Source organism: Pseudopodoces humilis, chromosome 4 (genome assembly GCF_049639895.1).
Source record: "Pseudopodoces humilis isolate 2021_Gansu_Grassland_sample_001 chromosome 4, ASM4963989v1, whole genome shotgun sequence".
Classification (NCBI taxonomy): Eukaryota; Metazoa; Chordata; class Aves; order Passeriformes; family Paridae; genus Pseudopodoces; species Pseudopodoces humilis.
Genome location: NC_142203.1, coordinates 45,432,943 through 45,453,135, shown reverse-complemented (window position 1 = coordinate 45,453,135; position 20,193 = coordinate 45,432,943). Strand labels below are relative to the sequence as shown.

The 20,193-nt window shown below is 36.5% G+C and overlaps 1 protein-coding gene across 1 annotated transcript in view; it reads left to right on the top strand.

The window, feature by feature from the left end:
* Nucleotides 1-19,689, top strand: part of CCDC171 (coiled-coil domain containing 171) — a 165,497-nt gene extending 145,808 nt beyond the window's left edge. Inside the window, exon 26 of the mRNA XM_088054189.1 lies at nt 19,464-19,689. Within this exon, the coding sequence (XP_087910315.1) occupies nt 19,464-19,477 (14 nt within the window). The 3' untranslated portion in view covers nt 19,478-19,689. The remainder of the gene's footprint in view (nt 1-19,463) is intronic.
* The last annotated feature ends 504 nt before the right edge of the window (nt 19,690-20,193 follow it).

Here is a 20,193-nt window from a genome sequence, read left to right as displayed (position 1 = left end):
TGATGCCATGAGGCAAAATTGGTGATTCTAACTCCTCATCTTTTATCTCAGATTCTGAATTGACATCTCCATCCTCCAGTCTATTTCTAGTCCAAGCACTATCCTTCTAGTCAACAGAGTTTAGATTCTGAGATTGATACACATGGTCATGCTAATGCCAACAGAGAGGAGCAGGAAGGGATATGATTATGATGGACAGAGGTGAGCTGAACACTGGAAAAACTGCTTATAGAGAAGAGAATTATGTGGGGAGAAGTGAAGTCAGTGGCAGAATGTCTCTGTAGTCTTCATTAATGCCCAGCTATCTATCTGTCATACTTGTCTCTGATGATTCTTACTCTGTGGAGAGAAAGATCCTTCGCATTTTTAATTCTTGCAACTCTTTAAAATTCAGTATGGCTGAAAACCAACTTAGGTTTTCTACCTGTCTTCTTTTCTTCTTCTTTCCTTCTTTCTGCTCCCCCCACTTTCCCCTCCACCCCCCTTCCTATTGTTCTCTATTCCTTACCTCTTTTCTGTTGGTTGGGAGAGTTCCTGGTTGGCTGGTTTGGGTTTTTTTTAACTTCTTTATTTTTTTTTTTTATTCTTTACCAACTGCTTCTTAATTTTCTCCTACAGTTATAAAATGTCATATTATTTTTTTTCTTCTATTAGGAAACTATCAACATTTTGTAATAATCCTTCCTGCCTATTTCTTGTTCAGCAACATACAGTAATACAAACACGATGAACTGGACTGTCCCAAATTCTTTTGCTTTTATTAATTTTTATTCTTCTTCAGATACATTAGTTTATTGTTATACTTGCTCATTTGTTCAGAGTTGCAGTAATAAGTAGACCTTGAACTGAGAGCTTAGAAGTGCTCTATTGTGCAGTAGTATAGTCATAAGCAGTGTCTTTGTGGGTGCTGCAGGGCAATGTGTCATCATATTTAGTCACATGGCAAGTATGTGAACCCATGGTGTCCAAGGGGTTTTTGCTGTAAGTGTGGTGTTGCAGGGTGTGGATGCAGTGACACTGTTTTCCAGTGTAACTGGACACACAGGATGAACAGTGAACAGAATTCAGTTAATTGTAAAATATTTTCAGAAAGTCTTTTTGTAGCCGTAAAATTTTATACTCAATGTCAGTACTGCTGTCAGAAGTTTAAGAATGTAAAATGATATGGTATCAGTTCTGGCAAACAAAAAAAGCCACTTTTGTTTGTTATGACAAGTGCTTCTTGTCAGGTGCTTCTGTGAACCTGCATGTGCACTGATCTGGTGATAATCCTTTTTCTGTTTTTACCTCAGAATCAAAGGTGAATAAAAAATGAAGAGGAAAATACAGTAATTTCTAAATATTATGAAGACAGAAAAGCTTTGTGTGTACTGTTGAAATGGAAATTGGGTAACCCAAAAGGACAACTTAATCTGAAAAGGGGAGAAAGTGAGTCTCAGATGGATGAGGGGGGTGAAGTAAAGAGATCTGTAAATGTAACAGAATTCTCTAACTGTGAAAACAATTGTTGTCTTTTGATGCTTCTCCTAGCTGAGGTGAAGTCAAGTCACCCATTGGTTTATGTGACTTTGTGTAATATCTTTTTCTCCACAATTGTGTCTGTGTCTGTCCTTTGTCTGGAAATGTCGTGATATCACTTAAAGTATTCAAAATACAGAAATGATGGGTTTTGTTGAGGGGAGAGAAGCAAGTAGAATGATGTTTCAATGAACATATATTTAATGAAAATTAGGTATTTGTTCATGGGATCCTAGTGATTGACATATGGTCTCATACTTCTGAGTTGAAAAACTGCATTAAGCAAGATGTACACTTTTCTGCCTACTCAAAGGAGTAGTTCTCAGTTCTCAAGAACTATATGAGCCCCATTCATAGGGGGTAGAGAGAAAAGAAACATTTAAATCAATTAGTTAACTGTTTCCCTGACATTTTCTTCCTACTTAACCAGGCTGATCAGGATAGTGGTTTTACATGTCTTTTCCCCCATATACTTTGTTTCCTTGTCACCAGTTAAATCTGTGTTCTATGGCAAAGACCTGCATCTAACAGGGATGCATTGTCCTAAATTTAGATTATGAAGATGGAACTAGAAAGAAAAAATCCTACCTATTTGCTTGTTCTCTTGCTGCATAAGGGAAAGGCTTTTATTGGTGTCATATTAAGTGTCAGAGAGTGTCTTTCATGGGCCAGAGCCATATCTCTGATGTAACTGAAGGAATTCTTCCCAGGTGTTGCAAGAAGCAGGTAACTCCTGAAAGAAAACTCTGTGTTGTGGTTTGACACTGGCTCAATGCCAGGCACCCACGAAAGTCACTCATTCACCCTCCCCTACCACAGCTGAGCAGAGGAGAGAAAAATTTAGTGAAGGCTTCATGAGTAGAGATAAAGACTGGGAGAAAACACTTCCAGGGCAAAACAGGCTCAACTTAAAGGTAAAACATGAATTTATTATTGACAGAGTCACAAGAGGATAATGAGAAGTAAAATAAGCCCTTAAAAACACATTTTCTTCCCCCAACCCCTCCCTTGTTCCCACCGACAGCACAGAGAGACAGGGCATGGGGGTTTTGTTCGGTTTGTCACCCAACATCTTCGACTGCTCAGGGAGAGGATCCCTTCCCCTGTGAGACCATGGGTTCTCCATTAGCTTCTCCAACGTGGCTCCAATCTCACAAACAGCAGACCTATCAAACCTGCTGCAATGTGAGTCCCTCCCACGGACACACAGTCCTCCCAGAACTGCTGTGGCGTGGGTTGCTCTTCCATGAGGTGCAGCCCTCCAAGGACAGGCTGCTCCACCCTGGCAGCAGGGCCCACTCTCTACCAGATCTCCCACTGGATCACAGCCTCCTCCAGGCCTCCACCCACTCTGGCATGGGCACCTCCCCCATAGGCTGTGGGTGGATCTCTGCATCCCCATGGACCCCAAAGGGCTGCAGGGCACAGCTGCTTCACCATGGTCTCACCATGGCCTGCAGAGGAGTCATGGCTCTGGCACCTGGAACATCTCCTCCCTGTCCTTTTCCACTGACCTTGGTGTTTCCGTGTTGTTTTCCCTCACATCTCACCTCCTCCTCTTCTCTAGGCTAGGAAAAAAACTGCATCCCACTCTGCTTTGATTTTCTTCTTAAGTACATTATCACAGAGGCATTACCAACCTCACTCATTAGCCCAGTTTTGGCCAGCAGCATGTCCACCTTCAGAGCCATCAGGGATTGGCTCTGCCAGACATGGTGGAAGCTTCAACAGCTTCTCACAGAATTCACCTGCATGGTCCCCCAGCTACCAAAAACCAGGCCATGCAAACCCAACAGACTCTGCTTGGCTTTTTCACTACCTCATGTAGTCTTACACACATTTGAATTTCCTTTGTGAAAATTTGGAGTACTAGTTCTTAAGTTGCCTTGCACAAAGTAATTAGACTTGCTATTTTTGTTGTTACTCTCTGTCTTGATGTGTTTTCCTGGAAATAGTCATAGGCAGTGTGGACATGATTTTCTGAACCTGAGAGAATTTCAGGCACTAGGGGCTGATTTGTTCCCAAGGGAAAGTCTTCTGAGAACTTTTTCTCTCTCAATGATTGTTTGTGAAAATAAGGTTTGGTTTCCCAAAACAAGACGCAGATGTTCTGAGAGTGTTTTTCTCTTGTACCTTTCTCTTAAGTTTCTCGCTCTATACTTCATGTCCTCTAGTGACAAGATAGAATTCAGTAAATATGGACCTCAGTAATCATATAGTTGCTGTGGAACATGTGAATGTTCCCGAAGTGATAGTAAATAAAGAAAAATCTGACAGGCCCACAAGGAAAATTTCCCAAGTATTGAGATAGTGATAGATGTGAAAATGTGGAAATAACAGACAAGTGAAAATAGAAACTCTATTAATAAAGATTTACTAAGTTTAATGTCTCTCTGTAAGACTGAATCCACCAAGCAGTAATATCTCCCTGAAATTATGTTTTTACTGAAATATTTGAATTTCTTTCCTGTCTTTAAGAAATTGAGCATCACTTGCTACTGCGTAGCCAAGGAATGCACATATCCTAATGTAAATGATCACTTGGTCATGTGATATTGCTTACACAAGTAATAGTTGTAGCCAAACTATATAAATCACATTCTGCAACTTAGGGTAACATTGTAAAAAACAGTAATCCAACAACATTTGCTATTTTGTTAAGAATGCTTCCTTTTCTATGCAAAATTTTTTTTTATACTCAATATTTTAGGTATGTGAACTTTAAACTTGTCAGACTGTTGTAACATATTTGAAAATTATAGTAATTTGATTAAAATGTTGCCTATAAGGCAAAAGTTTCAGTTAATAGAATCCATATGTAATTAAAGTGCAGAACCAAATGTAATCAGACCCCAGTGACTGGTGCCTTCATATTGATAGTTTTACAGTGGCCTCTGGGGTTGAAAGTTTATGTTAAAGTTACCAATGTAGCTGTGCTCAAGAAAAAAGCAAGACAGTATACTGTTGAAGCAGGTATGACAACATCCCAAACTGATGATTATACAACAAACCTAGTTGATAGTCTGAATTTTGGGGCTGTTTTCCATTTGGCAGGTGTAAGAAGCACAAGAGTGCTGTATTGTACTAATCAGAGAGTTGCATTCTGCAGCAGCACTGCTATATAAACATTCCTAAATGAGGGAAGTGTGCCAATGAGAGCAAGTAACAGTGTATTTTTTTAATAATATAGTTGCTTGATTTGTGTGAATTCATGTTTGAGTCATCTGAAAGTTATAGACACAACACTATGTACCAAGCCACAAAAGAAGTTTAAAAAAAATTCCTGAACTAAAAAAAAAAGAAAAAATATTTTCTCTGGACAGCTTTAAGAGTTGACATCCTGTGTTAGAGTTCTCTAATCATCACCAGCACAATTTACAATCAGAACACACAGAGAGCCAGTTCAGACCAGCTCATCTGTTGACTTTGGCAGAAGCCCTTAATCTCACTGTGTGTAGCTGCCACTTGAGAGCTGGGGACTCGGCAGAGGGCCAAAGGAGGGTGGGATGCAGGGTTGGTCAAGGCATGAACACATAGGCCTGCTTCATTTCAACAGCCATACACTGCTTTTTTTTATACTCTTTTCATTTTACAGCCTTTTTTTTTTTTTTAAACCTGAAATTAAATGAGGACCTCTCATGAGCCACTGTGCTCCAGGCATAAGAAATTGTAATGTCTGGCTTCCAGAAACTGTCCCGTCAAAATGTGCTTCTGATTAGGTGGCTTAATTACAGCTGTGAAAACAATGTTGATTTAGGCCTCAAGATTCCAGTGCATGTCAGCCGTTATTAGCTAGCCTTGGACTGAAGCCACCATTTTAAAACTCTGTACCACTAAAGTCACACACTGCCTGACAACTTTTTATTTAGGCAGAAATGTTGCCAGAAGCAACACATTTTATGCAAAATATTTTTCATTGCGCAAATTTCAAATGTGACACAGTTGATGGACATAAAATGGGTAGTTATGGGTGGACCCCACCAAGTCCAAAACCTAACTTTTGCAAAAAACCCGTACCCCAACATATCCCCCTCCCCCATTTCAAATAGTTTTTTCTAAAGTTTGACTGACATAATGCTTAATTTTAATTCCTTTAATTCAGTTTTATTCCAAATCCAGCATGTTGGTTTAACCACCCAATTTTATTGCATCTAAATTTTCCTGACAGTTTCATTTGCTGTTGGGAAATAAAATTGCCATTTTTGCAACATGGGAAATAATGGCTAGTTTCAAAACCAATATGTTTGAAACTTCCTTTGCCTGAAGCAGGTTAAGGCACACACTCAATTTACTTTAGGGGAAAAAAGCTCATTAAATAGTTTTTAATATTTTAATATAATTTAAGTAACTGCTTTCACAGTGGGAAGGCTTATTAGGCCCATGTATTTACACCTGCAGAGAGGTAAATGTTTGGATAATTGGGTGGTTTCCAATAATTCAGTTTTTCAGTTGCAGGGTTAATGCTGTAAACAGTGTGAATGGACAGAAAGAGTGCTGCATTTAAACATTACATTTCCACTTGTAGCATTTGACTTTCAAGTGCTTAAGAAAGAGGCTTAAGTGGAGTTTGTTGGGGTTTTGTGGGATGTTTTTTTTGTTTTGCTTCATTTTGTTTTGTTTTTTTGTTGTTGGTCTGTTCTTCAGCTCTCCTTAATGACATGAATTGGCTAAGGAATGTGCGAGAATGTGTGTGGGTGTTAACTCTCAGTAGAGGTCGGTACTTTGGAAAAGTAAGATCTACATTCTCACTTCACTGTTGCTATGAAATTCCAAATGTCCATGCTGTGTGGTTTAATGGAAACCATGAAGTTCCTAAATGACCGCAGGTTTGTTCCGCTGTTAAGCACAAAACAAATCTTTCAAGTCATTGGCTAAGTCAGAAAAAAGAGGAGGGTCGTGTTTTCAGGAAGGTAATCTCCTTTCCCTTTTTTTCCTTCATGGTTTGCATTTCTATGGCATTAGAAATGTGTTTCTAGTGAGGTATTGGAACTACCAGTTCACAAACAAGGATCCTCAGTTCCCAGGACTGAAAACAAGACACTTGGAAGCTAAAGCTGTATTCATCTCTTACCCTAAATGCAGACCAGTGCAACAACTGTACCTTCAGGAGAAACTAATTGGAAATGGATTTCGAGAAACTAATGATTTGAATAAGGAAGCAAGTCTAAAGTGCAGATTCAAGTTTGTCCTGTAAAAAATCATCATGCATTCATTCTCTGCCTGCAGCAGATTAGTGGAGAGCAAGGCAGTGGATGCCTCCACTTTATTTTGTTAGTTTACAAAGGAGAAATACTGGAATGAGCTAATCTTCTGTTTTCTTTGCAAATACTAGGTGGCGTTTCCTGAAAAAGAAGGTTTCAGAAATGCCCCAGTTGCTGTGAAGGGCAGATGTAAGCCAGGAGACAACCATGTGATGGCTTTTTCCTTATTAGACACCTTTGCACTAGTCTTTTGAAATGTATTTCATTGGTAATGCAAAATGAGTTTTATTAATCAGCCACATACATTTGCTTCCTGTTGGCTACACACTGCTGTTTCTTTTGCCTTCTTCCCACACCTATCATAGGAATATTTCCAGGACATCAAATTAAAAGAAGCATTCATATTTAATTACATATATTGTTAATGCTGCAGTAGAAATGAAAGTATTGGGAGTGCTAGACAGGCTGTTATTTTGAGAACTGGATATTATAGACCAGGACATTTAACCCTGGGAAAAAGTTTTTACAAAAGAACAGAGCCAAGGATACAATTTTACTGTCTTTATAGAAGAAAAGGAATATTCTCTACAAAGGCAGACAAATTCACTTCTTTCCAGACTCAAGGACTTTTACTCAGGCCAGAAGGTGCTTCCTCCCCCCTTTTGAAGAAGTTATTTCAAGAAAGAGAGCCAGGAAGCTTCTATTATTCCCTGCTAAACTGTGGGTTAAACATAAAGGGAATGTCTGTTTGTTCTGAAACTCTGAATTTGCTGAGAAATTTTTGGAGGGGATTAAAGCATAGCTGTGCCTGAATGAGTCTAGCATAGATGCTTAAATGGTGAGTGAATCCATGCAATCCAGTCTGTCATCTTCCTGATATTTTTTTTACATTTTAAATTTAGATCCTACAAGTTATACTGTTGTGAATAATTATTTTCTTGTTTTCACACCTGTTTGGTTTTATGTTTCAAGCTGGGTATGTAAAGCACTGTTTAGAAGGAGAAAATTCAGTGCTGATCTTCAGATACTAACTCTGATAAAGAGTGCAAGATGTATAGATGCACCCTGTGGGTTGCAGTTCACTTGATCAGGATAATAGATAATAGAAAGACAGTTTTGGTCTTTTTGCTGTTCTTGTTTACTTTATACTACTAGCTCACTGCCTAGATCACAGGGGAAAAAGAAGATTAGAGTATGACCTAGGGCAGTGTTGCCAGGAGCCTGTCTCTTTCTCAGCTAGCCTCAGAAACACAGTAATTCGCAGCATGCACTTTAAATGTAGCATGACTAATATTACATGCATCCACTAAGAAGAATAATAATTTAACAAAAAAATACATATATATGCACACACACACACTTTAGCTTTTGTAAAGGAAAATCTCATGTTAAGAAGTTTGTGTTTCCCTCTGGATGGCAGAGAGGTAGTCATGGCCCCACCAGTAGATCATTTGGTGCCAGATAGCAGTCAACCTTCCCTCCACAGGAGACAACTGTCTCTGATGCTCTGTCTCCTTTTAGTTTCTGCTTTTGGTGCACAGACTGGGGGGAAGGTCATGGGGCATAAGGTTGAATATTGTCTCTATCCTAGGTCCCCCAGCAGATTTTTACTGTCAGAACTAACCTTACTAGTCCACACAGGGGAGGGTGGATCCCCTTCAGGCCAAAGTGAGATAGTGAGTGTGGTAAAAAAGAGTAACTGCACACTACAGCAGTCTATTTTGTGCCTTTCTAGAATTTATGAAATCAGATTGTTTTCCTGCTGGCTTGTTAATACTCTTTCCCCCTGCCTTCTATAATAGTGCAAGTTCCCGTCTTTTTCAACTGCAAAAAAAACCATTGCATTCCTGTGACATTGTGACATTTGCAATAGAGTAGCCTATGTCTTGTAAAAATAAATGTATTTGCCTACTTCTATTGGCTTGCATTTTTTACTTTAAGCATAAAAGTTAATATGAGAAATGAAGAAAAACCAAATCTTTGAAATATATTGGAGAGTATGACTTACAGAGATAGAAAGGCAGGAAATTCAATTAATGGACAAAGCATAATATTGTTCTTAACACATAATTTTATTCCTGTAATATTGGCATGATTTAAGGGAATACAGACAGGAAGTTACATCTTTGTCTTCCTTTTTATTGGGTCTTACATATTTAAGACACACTGTTTAATTTTTACCCATCAGGTTTATATTTATTTATTTATTGTTTCTAAGTTGTATAAAAAAAATTTCATTTAGTTCTGTGAAACCCGTATTATGTAGAGAAGGCACAGTTTTTCTAGTTGATCATAGTGAGGACTTGTGTTGTCCAGAGATTGAACTCTGTCCAGAAGTTTGACCTGTTGAATAAACTAATCACTGAACAAATTTTTAAAATGGGAAATGAACACTCCATAGGGTAGAGCTTTATTGTCAGCTAAAAGGATATTATTATGATAATGATCTTGATTATTCAAATAGCATTTGTTTCCATAAGTTTATTTATCAATTCAGTTCAGGAAAGGGATTTAGAAAGAAATGTGCATCTTAAACTGCAGTTTCACTTCCCTATTATACAAGAATTTGGGTGGAAAGGAGGGTACCTTTTAAATGAACAGCGAGTAATAAAATTTTCTAAAAATATGGTCACAGATAGTTTGATTAATCACCAGCAGTTTCCCTGATACATGTGATGATATTGGGAAAGCAGTGACATTATTTCCATCCTTTTCAGATGCTGTAGCTCCTTGAATTCCTAAAGGAATTCCTATTTTTAGAGTGGCACCATAGAGCTCTTAAAGCCACACTGATTTCTGACACCACTCCTTTGGATCTGGGTCTCAACTGAAATTGGCCCATAAACTGATAGCTGACTCAGTAATTGTTGCCACAAAGGTGACATTGCAATACTTGCCTCTCTTAAATTTGTATCTTCACCAGTAATTTGAAAGACTTTTATTCTATCTAGGTGACGCAGATGATTTGACATGTACAGTTTCTGAAGGCCAGAACCACAATAATGAAACAATTCACTAATTTTTCAGCTTTTTTTTTGGTACTGAGGGTCTCCTTTGATCACAAAAGGTATGTTGTATGGCGCTTATATGTTTATGGTTAGGGGCCTGTTAGTCTTTCAAAGCCTGTGTGACATCAAGTTTCTTTCCACAAGGTCTGTTAAATCCATTGCATTCTTTTGGGAGTCTGTGCATTAAACATTGTAACTTAACTAGGACTTTGCAAAGTTTCCTGACACATCAAGTCATACTGTTTAATTTTAATTTGTATATGTCAAAACATCCTATTGCTTTAACTATCTTGAGTTTAATTTAATAACTTGCTGAAGTTTACTGTGCTTTAAATATGAGATGTTTTAGAGGACTTTAATCTCAATGGGAGCTCTAAGTAAAGAAATTTAAGGTATAATTCTGCAATGTACAAGGCACAAATTACTGAAACATCCCTGTTTTGGAGTTGGGTTGTTTTAGAAAACGTAATTTTTTAAACTCATATTACACCTTTCTGGTTTTACAAACCAGAAAGCTGAAAAACACTCCTAAATCTTCTTCTATGTTCTTCATGACTTTTAGAAGTTTTACATACCTGATGAAATTTGGAGTGTTGAATGTGTTGTTGGTTTCTGGGTTTTGGGCTGTTTTTATTTGCTTGTTTTTTGTATGGGGTGGTGGTATCTGTTTTTGTTTGTTTGAGGTTTCTTTTGTTTTTTGTTTTTTTTTTTTAACTTTGCTTTAAGAACACACATTTGGCTTAAATATATATGAAAGGTTGAAATTTCATTTCAAATAAGTTTTTATTCACATAAAATTTGATTGATATGGAGGAAATATTGGTTCCGTTTGCTTAGTGAACTCACTTGAACTGCATATTCAACCTCATAGAAAGAGATTATCTAGTATCTGGGCTAAAAAGAATTCTTGAAGGCTATGCTCAGGAATCTAGTAAGTATAAAAAGTTCTGTTCAAGTAATTATTAGATGTTTTTTTATTTAATTTCAGTCTGAAATATAATTGTATATATAGATTTGGCCAAAACCAACAGAGACAGTAAACCCAGCTCACCCACACTCAAGTTGTTTATAATTGATAAGCTTGATTCCTTGCCCAGTTAATGTAATTTGGATCTTGAATTTACAGAAGACCTATGTATTAGCCATCAGCTGAAAGAGCCTGAAATACTTTTCCTTGGCTATTCAGATATCAGCTGATACTTCATAAGCAATACTGCTAGAAAACCAACTGTTCTCCCTGACTTACCATTACTGTTAAAAAATTGCCCTTTAGAACTCTATTGAAGATACACTGCTTCAGATAGTGCATGTAATCTACTGGAGAAGGAGTAATTCCCTCCTGAAGTTGCTTCAGCTAAGTTTTAATGGCAATCAATGAACATTAAACAACTTGTCTTGAGTAAGCAAACAAAACTTAGAAAACTATACTAAACCTACAAGGAGCTAAATGTACCTCTTTCTGGTGAATCTTTCTCTAATCTAATTTATGGCGGAATGGGATGAAGCCCTTTTCAGGATTTTGGCTAGGAGGTAGAAGCCTACACTTCCGCAGTAGGCTATCGAGAAAATCTACATGCATTGGCCAGTGCTAAAAGGATGGAACCCTTTGTTCTCCTAATGCCTTGATGATTTTAATAATAAACCTTCATTTTGAGAAAATTAAATTGACAGTAACACTGGTTCACTTCTAAACATGTAGTATAAATTAGTCGTTCTTTGCTCTGTCACTAGAGGATCTTTCTTTAAAGAGACTACTCAGTTTAATACAGTTATTTAGATTAACTGACATTCAGATTAGCCTGTAGGCTAATGCAACTGTACAGGTGTTCTGACTCAAAATCCAAGTGTTTGTATTTTGTATATGAGATTCCAGTCAGTCTGTTTTTCAAATAGGTGCAGATAGGTTGCATAAACCATATATCCAGTTTATGGTCCTAGTTCCATTTGTCTCCAATGAGTGAATTTTGATCTACTCCTCGACAGTGGATAGTAAAGGCTGTGTCAGATCTGGACATCAGCATTTCTGTTGTCATTTCAGGATTACGAACAACACCAGATTATAATCTCAGTACCTAGTGAACCAAAATAACATTTGTTCATTTACAACATCTACAGTAATATTATTCACTATGAGTCCATGCATGTCCCTGACACTTCATTTTAATTCTGAGTAATGCCGTTTTCCTACATGGAATCTGAGTGAGGTGTTCATTATAATTTTTTCATTCCTGCAAAACTATCCACTTCTGCATTAGCAGCCTCTTCCAGAGGTGAGTTACAATTCCTTATGATTTGCTGCCGTTCACCACCTTTCATAAAGACAAGTTGGTTCTATGTTCTTCCTATAACTTCTGTCATGAGAGGAGTCTGCTTTACATCTTAATCAATGTATTTCCTTTCTTGTTTTCCTTACTTCATGTTTAGGACTTCTCTCGAGCTTCTATTTTCTACAGTCTTGATGTCTGCTTCACTTTGTGAAAATAAAATTTCTTGTGTGGAAAAAATGCCCTTTCAGAGATTTTTAGAGAACTACAAGGGGACTTTTCCATGCAGATATGCTTGTAAAGAAAATAAATTACATAACCTATATGAGCTTGCTGTAGTTTAGCAAACCAGAATCTTAAAGGGCTACGTGGACAGTTTTTTTAGAACTGTCATGTTAGAATTGTGGTGTATATGCCATAATGCCACTATGGCTTTCATAATTTCACTGTCCAGACATCAGTGCTCAATCCATACTCTTCCACCCTCTTCAGCAAAGAGCACTTGGGCATCATCAGTACTTATTACATACATATCGACTTTTTAAGGAACTTTTCTGACCTACTCCATATTTTTATATAGAAATATACTTGAGAGATCTAGTGAGCAAACTGAAGTATTCTCAAGGCATCAGTTAGCAAAGCAACAGTGAATGTGTTTGGTCTTGTTTTTCTATAAGCTATGAAGTGAATCCTAAAATGTTGATTTCCATATTTTTAATAGATCATTTGTTTATTAGCTACATAGATTCATATTTCTAAAAATATTCCTAAAAATATTGTGTATTTGGTAGAAATACATAAGAAAAATCTTCTGAATATCTAAAGATTTTTTAATGCAAGAAAGCTGAGTCATAAAGACACTTTCATTGTTTGCAGACATTCCTTCTCTATGTCTTTAAGTGCTAATATTGCAAATAAATTACATTTTCTCCTCTTTCCCCTTGAAACCAAATTGGTGTAACAGTATATTAAGTATAAAGCGAAGTATTTTACCAAATTAGTATAATTACTCTTTTTGCCAAAATTGCTGTCATTATTAGCTCTGGGATAGTTTTTGGTAAGAGATTAATAAATGCACTGCTGGCAAAGGTCCACTGTCCTTGTTCCATTTTGTAGCAGAATGCCTAAATTGTAGTTGTGCCGGTTCGTCGCAAACAGACAAAAAGGAAGGTAGCATTTTGCTGTGTGTGAGCAGTTAGAGGGCAAGCAGACACTGTGCACCTTGACCACCTATTATGAAGCTTTTTGCTGCAATGTCAAGTGAAAGCGAGTTAATTGGGTGAAGCTGTAGAGCATGTTAGGGGCATGGTAAAGGGTTGCTGTCTGACAGCTGAATGTCAGCAGAAGCTAGTGAAGTGTGGCTGAGAGACAGAGACCTGTCACAAAGTTCATGTGGACTGTAGCACAGTTAGGGAGATGAAACGTGGTTCTGTCTCACTTTCTCCCTCATTGCATTCAAGCACCTTAAGATTTCACACTGTATGTGTCAACCCTTGTACTCTAAGCTGTTTTCTCCTAACACTTCTGCATTCAAATGATTGGACAGAAGATGCTAATGTTTGGCAAAATGAATGTAAATATACTTCTTTCCTTTTTCTGCTAGAGCAGCAGTATACATGCTACTCAGATGAAACTTTGAAGGCTTACATCAGCCAGTCCTCTGGATAGGAATTCGGATGATGGCTGAATACATATCTCATGAGAATATGAAGTATGACACTTTAAATAGTGGAAAAGGGACTGTTTTCCTAGAAGAAAAAGCTAAGTAGCAGGGGGACTACTTTGTGAGCTGGTAGTGTCTTAGCATCGTGTTGTGAGTCTTTTAGTTTCTGATTGTTGTCTTCTTCTCCCCTTCTTGCTAGAAAGTAACCAAGAGCCAGGGGGAACCATGAATGACATACTGATTTAGGGCAATGAGAAGCAGGGGGGAAAGTCACATAGCAGGAAAGACTTCTTTGGAGCAGGAGAGGCATCAGTTACATGCAGAGATGATCTTACATACTGCTGTGAAACACAGAGTGGTGCCGTAATAGGAAGTGTACTGTACCTTTCAATGTTGTTTGCAGTGTGCAGCACAAAGTAAAGCAATAGTCATTTGGGTTGGACACCCAGTCTAATTAAATGAATAAATAAATAGAAGTTGCTTCCATTCTTGAGAAAGTGGAAAGACAGTGGTAGGTATCATGGGCAAAAAGTACTAAGACCTAAAGTACTAAAGGTTCTAAAAGGACTAAGTACTAAAGACTTTGGAAACTTGAAATCAAAACAGACCAATCATTTCACCATAAAAAACAGAGCAAGGCTTTATTTGTCTAATATTTTGGTATTAACAGTGCAGTGCAGAGAATTTGACCTAAAAAAGGGAAACTTCCCTGTGTATTCCAATAAAGCATCTGAAACAAAGTGTTATGGCATAGACTGTGCGTGGAATTTGGCCAAAACTTTTAGAAAGCAGCAAAATTAGCAATGCAGAACCAAATTACTTGTTTTTAAGCCAACAAAACATTGAAGATGAAGTGTTCATCGGGTGTGATAATCCATCCAGTCCTGTGTGTTCTTTAAACATTAAGTACGTTTGAATGAAACAGGATTTTCTTTTAGGAAAGCAAATACAATATATAATGAAATCTTTCTCTTAATTGCTTTTAATTGAGCCTCCAGAGTGTGATTTCACTGAATGAATTAAATGCAAGAGCATTAGGAAAGTAAGAAAAAAATTGTGATTTCCCAAAATTACAGACACATATTTGTTTAAAAACTCCTGAAAGTGGAAGAGGGAATTCTTGATAATGAAAAAAGCCATTAGTATTGTTGGCTAGCAACACCCAAAGTATGTTGTGTATGTCTACCTTTCTGACTTAATATGGAATGAGTTGGCAGCCCATTGAATTATTCTCTGATAGCAAATTGTTTGCACAACCCAGGCAGGAGTGCTGACAATTAAAATTTATACTGAGTGTTACCATTTTCTTACATTTTGTCAGAGCACCAATTTAGTCCTACTGCCTCAGCATACAGAATTGCATCATTGACATGGGAAGCAAACTTTCCAGTTTTGGTCATACAATTCCTGCTTTGAAAAAGTTTGTAACTAGCACTGCACTGCACTGACATCCATGCACAAGTCATAGTTTACGTTTCAAATACCATTTTGTAGCATTTTATTTGATTATTTCACTGAGAGTAAGAAATTGCTCTTGGAGCTACTTTTAACAGAAAAAACCAACAAAACAACGACAACAACAACAACAAAACCTAACAAAAAAACAGCATACTGGAAGTCCCTTGGCATTGTCTGGCAAAAGGCCGGACAATGGTTTTGGAAATAGTCTGAGTAGGAGGTTGTGAATCATCTGACAATGTTCATCTTTCTCTATAGGGAAATAGGGTTTCCACGTAAGTACTGCAAAATGGTTATTGAAGACACTGGTTTTTTTTTTAACACTTACTGGAATTGATAATGCAGCAGTGAAAGGATACAAGCTGAAAGATAGTATAGGTTGGAGAAGCTGAAGAGAATATTATTGGCCATTTGATTTGCTGTCTACTGGTATTACTGTGTATTTGCATGTTCTGAAGTTGGGCTGAGAGAAGTGAGTATCAGAAATCAATTGTGGAGAAATATATTGACTGTTTCTCACTTTTCCCTCACCATTCTCTGCATCTGTGCTTAACTTAAAATTCTTCCTACTCTTGAGAAACTGTGCTACTGCCTTTCCAGGGATTTTAGGGGTCACTAGAATTCTGAAGAAACTACAGCTTACTCCTCCCTCTGCGTTTCTATTTACTGACAGGAGTGCTCACACACCTAAGTGTCCTGTATTCTGGAAAATTACAGATCACATTTTGGCCTTATAATTCAACAATTTTTTTTCATTTACATTGGGATGTAACACTGCACTTGTTATTACACCTACATTATCACACAGGTAGGGAACTGTCATAGCTTGTATTCTGTATTAAACTTCATGCCCTTTTGTCTCTTACGTGGTCTCTTGATTCTAAGCAATTTCATGGCATTTTTACCTCAGTTGAAGCCAGTTGTTATTGTGTGCATAACCTAGAAGCCTTAATGCACAAAAGTATTATCACTATTTATTTTTCTGATTTTCTAATAATATTTTTTTTTTAATAAGGTAGCATGTTACATGTCAGAAGGAAGCAGAAGAGAAGTTTGGGCTACTGTATTTTGAAATTGAGTATTTGAAAGCAGTTTTAAGTGACAAAAATTAATGGCGGGAAACCTGAGAAGTGAAAGAAGTTGTAATAGTAACACACATAGCTGAGGGAAATTGAAAAGCTGTGAAAATTGTCCAGTAAAATTGCCTTTGTGTAGATTTTGAAGGCTGAAACCGTTCTGACTAATTTGCAGCTTCAGCTATAGATTTTTCTCCTATAAATGAAGATACACAGTATATTTGTAACAGTTTATTTCCTTATGTAATTATCTGCACCAATGTCATAACACATGCATAGTCTTCTAACTTCAAGTCTTCAGCTGTGCACATTTTTTCACAAATATGGATATACAAAAGCAAAATGATCACAACATGATGCTTTTGAGTAGGCTGACATTGTGATAAAAACATAAGGGTGTAGTAATGATGGTGTGAAAATACTCCATCACAATATTATCATAATAAAGCAACCCACTATAAATGAGTTTTAACTGTGGTAAAACAGCTCATATATCATGAGACAACCTTCAAACTAAATCCTAAATTTTACTGTAGGTTAGTCACAGAGCAACCATAGAGAAGAACTGGTTTAGAAATCTTTTCCACGTCTAATAAAAAATTGCTTAACTAAGGTTTAGAAAGCAATTATTCCATAATATAGATTAACTTTTCATATTTTGTTTTTGAGAAAACATACTTTGTAAACCTAAGTGATCAAACTTCGAAAACTGTGCACAGGATATGACCAATTTCTATGTTCCATGAATATTTTGAAAACCTATTTTTGCTAGACATATGTGTCCTGGTGAAGTGTAACAGTTCAGATGGAGTTATGTACGGCTTACAGGGTAAATAAAAGTGCTGTGCTAAAGATTTACGTGAACAGACATCTTATTTCAGATAAATAATTCCTCTTTTAAAAATTACCTAAATGCATATTTATATGATGGATTATCACCATCCAGCTTTGGCATAGTCATTTGAGTTTGCTATTTTAAAACATGTTTTAGAAAGGTGTCTAAATACAATAATGATGAAAGAGGTCTGTTGGGGAATTTATAACTGCCTTTGAAATTTCTCTGTAAAGGTATGTGTTCAGAAAATGAATATTATAACAGTTCTGAGTATTTTTTCTTCCAACCTATAGGGTACTATTTTTTTACTCATCATGAGGGTATATAAAGATATTGGATCAAAACAGTTCTTAGTAGTAAGAGCCAAAAAATGTTTTTTACATCAATTACATTGCTATTTAATCTGATTTCCCTTCTGTTCAATGAGTAGTCTTCTGTTCTGTGTAAGAACTACAGCACAGGCTCTAGATAACTAAACCAGAGCTCCCCTCCCCCCCAACAGTGAAGCTTTTACTGTAACATAGTCTATTGACTTGCTGCCAATCATTAAGTTTCGTACATTTTTTTGCAACTCTCAAAGGAAATCTGATTTCTTATCTCTTTACTGGGATTTTGATGCCATATTTTTTTAAAAAAAACCCTCACTACAACTTGGGAAAGAGTAGTATGTGAGTGTAATCATAGCATAAGATTTTTTCATTCATTGTGGTATGCTGATTAATTGAGCTGTTGAAAGCAGTACAAACCTATATGTTTAAATTTTCCTGAATATTTGTTATCCAGAGTGAAACACATTTGTAGCTTGCAGCTTATTGATTTAATTTTTTTTACACATGGAAGTTTTTTAGGACATCACAAGTTGTTTGTGTATTACTGTTGTAATGGTTTTAATGAATGTTTCTTATTTTAGAGACAATTTTGTGTACTAAGCATACAAAGAACAGGCTGTTAATCGACGTATTAGCCTTCACTGAGATCTCATTTCAGATCTGCTGGTGCACTGAGATCACATTTGTGCATTGGCTTTTTAGTGGTTCTTATTTGGTAGAGAGTTGAGCCCAGAAGGACTGAAAAACTAGTGTTACAAATCTTCCTTGCAAGTCCTGCTGGTTATCTGATCCTCCTCAGACCTATAATTTAGAAAAACTCAGGGCACTACCTCATTTTAAGTACATACTTGAAACAGTCATCTAAATTTGCTACTGTATGGGTTCTTAATGAAGATCTAACATAACCTAGTAGTTTACAGTGGCTGCAATATAGCTTGTGGTGAATCAGGAAATCAAAAGAGTCCATATCAAAGGGAACTGTTGAAGTAGGTCTTAGAGGCAACAATTGATTTTTCTTCAGCAGTGATAACAGAGGAAAGGGGAATCTTTCATGAATGTGTCTTTATACATATAATTGAGACTGGATTTGTTGAAATATGAATATGCACACACCCTTCACCTCTCTCCTGATATGTATGAGTTTGTGTGTCTGTATGTACGGGTTATGCCTCAATGTGTGTGTGTTTATATATGTATTTATACTCTTTCTTAAAACTTACACTCTCCTGAAGAGAGAGTGTTCTGAGCCCTAAAGATACTGTAATGGTCATTCAGTGTGTTAATTTCTATTCCATAATTATGCTTTGCATGTGATGCTTTCACGTATTATAAGACCTGATGAAATTTTTGTTATTTTCACACCATGTAGTGTATTGGTAAAGGGCAGAAGAGCAACATGGCATTGAGTTTTCTTTTATTTGTTAAGGGGAATACAGAATGTCTTTCTTCGCCATTTTTTAGAGAATTATTAGTACTGATATACTGATATTATACATTATCTTTCAAACTATGATGCCTGATGTTTTGGTGCTGGAAATTCTTTAATGTTGAATTTTAACTAGTCTAACCTTTATATCTGTTTGACTGAATGTTGAAACTCATTGAAATATGAATCATGTTCCCATCAACGTACATTCAGTATATATTTTCTGGCCATTTTCTTACAGGCTAGAATTTGAAGAGTATGAAGTGTTTGATTTCAACTGATGATAAAGTATATTTAAAAATTAGCAAATACATTCCATGGTTAGCATGGCATATATTTCTTAGTAACAGTGACAGGGAGACTGTGGAAAAAGTTGGTTTATTTGATAAAAAAGAAATCTGGTAATTGTAATGAAGAGGGGGTAAAAGTTCTCTGTAAGTATTGTAGCACTTCAAATACAGAAGATTATTTTTTCTAATACTTCCATGGGCAGAATTACTGAGAAAATATCCTTTGTTTCTTCTTATTAAATATGACTGTTGGTTCTCAGGTATCAAAGTAAGTGTTTAAAAGAAGAAGCAAGCATTTGCAAATACTTATATACATACCTTTGTGAAAGGAGTTTAACAGTAAATGTAGATTCTCTTTTTGCTTTGTTTTTTTTACTCTTTATTTATCATTCCAGGAAACAACAGGTAATTCAAACATCAGCGTGGCTCCAAGCTAGAAATTCAGCCTGACCAGAGTTCTATCTCAGACTTTTTGGCATTGCAAGCTGAACCTGACACATCCTACAGTGTTATGCAAAACAGAGACAGTTCTCTGTCTTCAATCTGTTTCTTCAACCTGGATGTCACATCCAATCCCAGAAGAACAATGGAAAATGGATTTTCAAATTCTTAGTATCAATAATCTTCAAGAAGGAAAAAATTATATTAATGTAAAATGATGCAATTAAAGTGTAATTTTTTTGTTATCTTTGAATTGTAGTTCAATATTTGTATTTTTTACATTAATTTTATGGTTTTATGAAAATGTGCATTTGTATGTTCACATTTCTGCACTTGTCAGTTTTGCATACTGAAGCAGTTATTTCTTTAAACTTTTATTTATTGCAGTTGTTCATTTTTTATGTAGTATATTTTTAAATGTTAAAGAATGACACATTTTGGGTAATTTTCCTCAGTCTTAAAAAAAAAAAATCAATAAGCCATTTTAGTCTCTATCTATCAAAGTTGTTTCATACTTGTCTATTTTAAAGCAGGACTGCAATACTTTAATAGGATTGAGAGAGCTATTTGAAATGTATGCCAATGATTCCTGTCATTTCATGGCAGCCCTGCCATGGTTCACTGAGCCCCCTCTTTTCTCTTGTCAGCTCAACTGAAGACAAGCATTTAGTTGCAAACTTTAAG